Here is a 7647-nt window from a genome sequence, read left to right as displayed (position 1 = left end):
TTGTTGCACAGATTATTGCTGACATTTTATAGTTTGTTACACAGCATTACTGGGGCACCAGCTAACTGATGCGACCTGGTCCCTGTTTCCTTACTACAAACCGACTAGTGTAAATAAATTACACACATATAATCAATCCCACGGTTTACTCAGATGGCTTAAGAATCTGACATATGGTGAGGATATGCTTTTTTTACAAAAGCTGTAAGGTAGGTAAATCAAAGACATGCTCCATTCACTTGAAGAGACACTATTTATTTTGTTACAGTCAAGCAGGATGATCTGTTGATAGGTGAGTGGAAAGTGTCGAGCATGAAATCTACACACATGTGCTGTGGTGGACCAAAGGATACAAGCCACAGGCCACCCCCCATAGGCAGAGCCCTCCACAGCCACGCTACAAGAGGGCGAAGGAGCAGCTGCCACCCAAGAACACCAGGGCCAACCATTAGCACCAGATTGCTTTTCTATGAATAATACAACTAGATACAGAGTTACGGATGTTGACTCACTAGAATCTTTGGGTCCCCACTAACCAGACGTTTCAGAGGCAAACAGGGGAACTGACAGGACAGCTGGCTCTATGTGCTTTGCTACAAGGACACTCGAGCACTATGTATTGCTGTGTAGAAGAGAAAGTCCTAAAAAGACATCAAAAGGCTGAGTACAGACACACAAACTGATTATTCACATTTTACACACATATCATCAAAATGACCACAATACTGTATTTGAGGGCAAAGAATAACAGGTAAAAGCTCTGTCAAACAAAATACTCTGAAATTCCTTGGGTCGTCTCCCTGAGGGAGAAAGATGGGGGTAAGTGCACAGCCAGCTTCACCTTTTCAGACTGACCAGCATTCACAGCAAGTGACTACCAGCTGGAGAGGAGGAGGAAGCTTCGCTGGCAGAACAGGGATTTTTCAAGTTAGCAAGAGCTTAATTTAACAGGAATATACACTTTCGGAAAGACATTTATCCTTTTGACATTGGTAGGCTGCCAAAAAGGCGGTTTATTGCCTGCATCATTGAGCTTGCCAGTTTGGACTTGGCTCTATAGAGAATGCATTACAGTCAACACGGCCCCTCTGGCTCAGGAAGTGTGGATTCTAGTCTTTTAAGACATCTGTGTGTGTGCGTCTGTGCACGCGCACGCGTCTGCTTTGGTAAGGCTGTGGTCACTGCTGCTGACAAAATGAAATCTCCATTCCACTGGAAAACTTCTTTTATGGGAATAAGGGGAAGTCAGGATTAAAATGATCCGTTGATCCAACAAATGCCCTAATACGACCTAAACACGAAGTCACCCAAGGGATTCACTCACCATTAACATGCATTTAATAAAACATTTTTTGAAGAAATACACTGAATCTACAATTATTAGATAAAAATAAGTAAGTTATAAATTATAACCAAGCCATCGGCGGCTGAACGTCTTTTCGTGTGCTTGTTTGCCACGCGTGTATGCTCTTTGGTGAAGTGTCTATTCAAGTCTTTTGCCTGCTTTTCACTTGGGCTGTTTGTTTTCTTACTATCCAGTTTGAGAGTTCTTTGTACATCCTGGACACAAACCTTTTGTCAGATACACAATTTGCAAATATTTTCTCCCAGTCTGTGACTTGTCAATTGGGAACTGACAGCATGACAGTGTTTTCTTTTAACAAACCAGGCTCTCTTTAGAATCCTGCCATTTCAATCAAGGAAATGGGCATAGAATCTTTAAACTTCACGGCAGAAAAAGATCAAGCTCAGGAGTTGTGTAGTCCACGGGGACCTCTGAAGAGGAAGGGGTCTTCCCGTACATGGAATGTGGCCCTCATGCCATGCTGAACGATTTAAAGAGGAAATAATGGAAAAGTAGCCAATTATCGTGGACAATCATATGCATACAAAATACATGGGGGGAAAGTAACTGAAAAAATATTCTGTTGGTCTTGAGAAACAGCTAACAAGCACATTACTACTGGACACGCTCTTAACCAAAAAATTTTACATTGCAGAACAACTGTGATGTTAGGTGAGAAGGAATAAAGCTATTTGCCTGCTTGGTGCGTGACTGTGTTTTTTAAAGCATGCACGTTATTTCTTTAAGTGGCAATTTAATCTGAGAATGAGTGAACCCAACCACACAGGTTGTTCCTTTTCACAGTTGGTTTTTAACCATTAGGAAACTATTCACCTTTCCAAAAAGTTAATAAATTATCATCATCACGATGATGATTTCTGCTGGGTCAGAGAACATCATTAGATAACAGAGACAAATGCTCACACTGTTGAACGAGCAGGGACAAAACCTGGCAGCCCATGCCTGGATGAATCACAAGAGAAGATGAGCACCAGGGTCCCCCTCTCATGCACGTCATGACGCGCTGGCTGCTGTCCAAGCAGTTGGCTCAGCATCTGAAGACGGGAGGAACAACGGGTTTCCCACTGACAGTGACCACTCGGCATGCACCACAGGCCCAGCCCACAGCCCATGCAGTGGAAACTCACATCCAGCAGAGCCTGGTGTCAGGTGTAGTTATGTGTAAAGGAAAATGGCTCTCAGCAATCAAAAGGGAAACTAAAAAAATTAAATAAATCATCCCACACAAACACAAAAGTTATTGCTTTTCTAACAGCCTCTTTGCTATGGGAGAAGTCTCTCTCCAGGGCATGAATACAGGTGGGGTCTTCGCGAGTATCCTTGGGAACGGAGCTGGAGCTCGGAGGCCCCGTGCCCCTCCTCCACCAGGGACTGGTCTCTTATTTGCCCCTTTCGGGCTGAAGGCTGTCGAATAAGCACTTCAGCTGCTCTTCACCAAGGTGGATTTTATCTTCCAGCTCCCGCTGCTCGATGATGAGGGCCGACTTCATCTTCACGAAGTGCTCATAGTCCGCGAGGCTCTCCTCGCTCAGATAGTTGGCCAAAATGTCAAAGACGATGCGCTCACGGCGGTCCAGGTTCTCCTTGAGCTCCTTGGCGTCCTCGTGCTGCTGGATCAGGACTCTCTGCTTCTCAAGCAGTGATTGCTGTTGACAGACAAACAAGCCTGTTGAGGACCAGGTTGAAAGCCGGGGCACTGGCCAACCCTTGAAGACACTGGCAACTTGTGGGCTGGTCCCACAACTTATCGATGGAAACCCTGATGCCACCAGAGATCCGATGGGGTCCACACAGACAAACCCAGGGCCCAGGGCCTGGGGGCATGTGTCTCATGGCTGCAGTGGGCCAGCCTGAGGCCCCCAGAAGCCGCCCACAGGCCTCTCTGGGTTTCCTCTTGCTGTCTGAGCCTGACTCTCTCCCACCTGCCTTGAATGGTGAGCAGAAGAGTCACCAAGGGACTCACAACGACAGAATTCTGAGATGCTGCAAAGGGCAAAGGACTGCGGGGCCCTCTTGGCGTCAAGGTCCGCTCCATGGGAACACCGTGGGACAGCTGGCCACATGGGAGGACTCGAGAGGAATTCAGGGCAGGCTTGCTAAACGCTCCTGGCAGAAGGAGGAGAAGCCCTCGAGCCTGCAGAGCATGTCTGCACACAAGGAAGCCTGAGGGTGGAGGAGACGCAGTGCTATGCACGGGTGTCAGCCAGCAGCCCCCTCGGGCACGACGCCACCCTGACCTAGCTAGTTCCACGACACAGTTACTAAGCACTCAGCTGAGTGCAGAAGGGCACCGTCTCCAAGCCCAGCGCCAGGACAGCGTTCTGCGTGGCCCAAATCACCCTCACCTGGAGAAAGGGGAGGGGTGCTTCTTCTGCTCCCCTTCTGAGAGAGGTTAAGATGTTTTATTCATGATACAGATGAACATTCTGAAGGCCTGTTCTGTGAGAACAAAACTAGCTGTTTTACTGATATTTGGCCTACGAGGTAAAAGCCAACAAGGCAGCTATTATTTCTCTTGGTTCATATGTGAAAGGACGAAAAGACAGACCCACTGAGAAACGCCTTGAGAAAGTTAGGTGCACTGTCTGGTTCCTTCTAGACTGATATATGCCCTCTTGTTAAATCACAGCTACAACAACCACAAGAAAATAGCTATCATTGAGTACTTACGATCGTCAGCAGGCAGGCATGTCTGTTACGGACTTATACATGGTAAAAGAAAAGTAAAAAAAAACAACAACATGATTTTTCTAAGAAGAGACAATTATCAGTAAGAGTCAATAGGAATATCTGAAAAGATGTCAAAAAGAGGTAACAGTTCTTTGAGAAGATCCCGCAGCCCTGCAGTCCAATGACGGTTCAACTCCCTGCATCTGATAAGCATCTTTTCCCCTCAATTAAAAGGAAGGAGGCCAGGCACAGTTGCTCACACCTGTAATCCCAGCACTTTGGGAGGCTGAGGTAGGCGGATCACTTGAGCTCAGGAGTTCCAGACCAGCCTGGCCAACATGGTGAAATCCCGTCTCTACCAAAAATATATAAAAATTAGCTGGGCATGGTGGCATGCACCTGTGAGCTCAGCTACCCGGGAAGCTGAGGTGGGAGAATCTCTTGAACCTCGGGAGGCAGAGGCTGCAGTGAGCCGAGATCGCACCACTGCACTCTGGCCTGGGCAACAGAATGAGACCCTGTCTCAAACAAACAAACAACTAAAGAAATATAAAAGGAAGGAGAGGGTATAGAGCGTGCACTGTCTCGACAAGGTCGGCAGGAAGAGGTGGACAGGCCATGTGGAAGCTATGCTAGGCTCCAAGGAGCTGACTTTCATGACACTTGAAAAACAGCCTTCCCACGAGACCACCCCCCATTTCCAAGTCAGACGCATCTGCATTTACCCGATCACCGGGAGAAGCGCTGTCGTCCAAATTATTGAGGGCATTCTCCACCCGGGCCAGGCGGCCTGACAGTGACAGCAGGAGGTTCACCACTTTGTCCAGGTCTCCAATGAACATCCGGAACTTGTCAAACTCGCTGGGCTTGCAGACGCCTTTCACGATGGCCTCCACCTCGGCCCCCAGCACGGTGTTGGCCTGCACGTCCTCCAGCAGGCTCTCGCGGGCTTCCCGGAGCACCTGCAGCTTGCGGCTGATGCTCTCGATGAGCTCCTGCTGTTGGGCATGGGATGGCAAGGGAACGCAGAGACACTGGTTAGGCCAGCCCCCACCCCGGCCACACTGCTCACTGCCACCTTGGCGCACCTACGTGAAAGGTGCAGCCGATCTGCGTGAAAGCTCACTTTTGCATCATCAAATAATAGGGGATTTATACAACTAAGGGAAAGAAGAATGACTCCTAATGACACTATTGGCATTTAAAAATAAAATAAACCTGTTCTCATTCTGTTCATGCCCTGTTAGAGAACATCGGAGTTGTGGCCCCGATGCTCGTCATGGTAGATGCAATTTCAACCCATATCTTTGGAAGGAGTCACAGACCTATGTATTCTGTCCTTTGGAATTTTGTAATTTGAAGATTCACATAGAGAGAAAGTAGTGAGTCTTATGTCCAGCACCGAATTCCGTGATTAGTAAGTGTCCTGTACATATAATTACTGTCACTAGCAATTATTTTTATTTATTTAATTTTTATTTTTGAGACACAGTCTTGCTTTGTCGCCCAGGCTGGAATGCAATGGCCTCCCGGGTTCAAGTGACTCTTGTGCCTCAGCCTCTTGAGTAGCTGGGATTACAGGCGTGCGCCATCACGCTTGGCTAATTTTTGTATTTTTAGTAGAGATGGGGTTTCACCATGTTGGCCAAGCTGGTCTTAAACTCCTGACCTCAGGTGATCCACCCACCTTGGCCTCCCAAAGTGCTCGGATTACAGGTGTGAGCCACCGGGCCTGGCCTAGCAATTAAAATTTTAATTGCTAAAGATAAAAAAAAAAAAAAAAAGAAAAAGAAAAAGAAAAAAAATTTTAATTGCTAACACTAGCATATAAAAATTAAGACCAATAAAGGGATATGAATGAACTTAACAGTCTTTTACTATAACCTACTGATTTCAACTTGACCAAAATGCAAACAGATGACTGTTTTAAAAATTGTAGTAAAATATATGTAACATAAAGCTTGCCATCTTGACCACTTCTCAGAGCATAGTTCTGTGGTGTGTGGTACATTCACGCTGCGATGCACCTGTCGCCACCATCCATCTCTAGAACTCTTTCATCTTCCCCAACTGAAACTGCGTAACTATTAGACGCTAACACTCTACGCCCTTTCCCACCAGCCTTCTAAATGATGACATTGTTTTACTTGTTTAGAGAAGCGGTCTTGCTATGTTGCCCAAGCTGCAGTGCAGTGGCTACTCACAGACATGATCATAGTGCAGTACAGCCTCGAACTCCTGGCTTCAAGTGGTCCTGCCCTGATTCCATAATCTATGGGTAAAATGACCAGCCGGATGAGTATTAGGCAGGAAAAGTCAACCCCACAGCAGGAGAAACACGTGCCAGATACGAGGCAGCCTATTTCCTGACTGCATGAGGTCTTTCCCTCGCATGGATGCATTTATTTTATTTTTATTTTATTTTTTGAGACAGGGTCTCACTCTGTTGCCCAGGCTGGAGTGCAGTGGCATGATCACCACTCACTGCAGCAGTGACCTCCTGGGCTCAACCAATTCTCCCACCTCAGCCTCCCAAGCAGCTAGGACCACAGGCATGCACCACCACATCCAGATAATTTTTTTATTTTTGTAGAGACGGGGTCTCTCCATGTTGCCCAGGCTGGTCTTAAACTTTTACCTGCCCAAAGCAAGATCTAATCTTCCCCAACCTTTCCATAAAGAAATCCTCCGCCACCTTGAATGACTGCAGGTCTTAAGATCCCCATATTCCTGAAGGGTCCTGCAGCACACCTAGGGGGAAGGAATGCTACACAGAGAGGCCAACAAGAATCTCAACAGGCAGACCTTGTGGCTTTCTCCTCAGTCTGTTAGGACTGGATTGTAGTCTTTTTGTCCAATCACATTTCTACACAGATTTCTATCAGGCCTATCCAATGAAAGCTCCATAAAAGGCCCAAGAAGACGGGGCTGGGGCCTTCCTGACGGGTGAAGACAAGAAGGTTCCTGGAGGGCGGAGCACCCAGGGAGGGCGGAGCACCCAGGGAGGGCACAGAAGCTCTTCCGCACCCCTTTCCCCATGCCTCGCCCTACACATCTCTTCATCTGTATCCTTTGTAACATTCTTTATCATAGATATAAATGTTTCCCTGAGTTCTGTGAGCCACTCTAGCAAAGTAATGGAAACTAAAGAGGGGGTCATGGAAACCCCAACTTGAAGGTGGTTGGTCAGAAGTCCCTGAGACTCAGACTTGCGACTGGTGTGTGTGGGGGGTGCAGTCTTGGGGACTGAGCCCTCAACCTGTGGGATGAGACGCTACCTCCAATTTGACAGTGTCACATCTGAACTGAATCAGAGGCCACCCAGCTGGTGTCTGCTGCAGAAGTGACTGCTTGCTGGCTGTGTGGGAAACCCCCCTCACACATGTGGTCACCGAAGTCTTCTGTGTTGGTTGCTGTGGCGTGAGAGCAGAGGAAAAGTGGTTTGTGCCTTCTCCTACTCACTACCTATCTGGAGAGACTGTTTAAGTTGAGAATCTCACAGCTGAGAATGTGGCCAAATTTTAGATTTTCATCACTTGAGGGAAAAGCACAAAACAGGAAACAGGCATGAAGAACTTCCCAAATTCCTGATGCCAATGCTAGCCTGAAGG

General features: G+C 47.3%; 1 protein-coding gene across 3 annotated transcripts in view; it reads right to left on the bottom strand.

Moving 5' to 3' along the window:
* Positions 1–234: 234 nt before the first annotated feature.
* Positions 235–7647, bottom strand: part of SHROOM2 (shroom family member 2) — a 162723-nt gene continuing 155310 nt past the window's right edge. For 2 of the 3 annotated variants that reach the window (XM_002831370.5, XM_054544330.2), the window contains 2 exons: positions 4762–5034; positions 235–3012 (listed from right to left, as the gene is read on the bottom strand). In XM_002831370.5, the coding sequence (XP_002831416.3) occupies positions 2746–3012; positions 4762–5034 (540 nt within the window). In that variant the 3' untranslated portion in view covers positions 235–2745. The remainder of the gene's footprint in view (positions 3013–4761; positions 5035–7647) is intronic. The other variant, XM_054544329.2, reaches the window with a different exon arrangement.

Source organism: Pongo abelii, chromosome X, assembly GCF_028885655.2.
Source record: "Pongo abelii isolate AG06213 chromosome X, NHGRI_mPonAbe1-v2.0_pri, whole genome shotgun sequence".
Lineage (NCBI taxonomy): Eukaryota > Metazoa > Chordata > Mammalia > Primates > Hominidae > Pongo > Pongo abelii.
The sequence above is the reverse complement of the archived record's forward strand: the minus strand, read 5'-3'. Positions and strand labels throughout refer to the sequence as shown.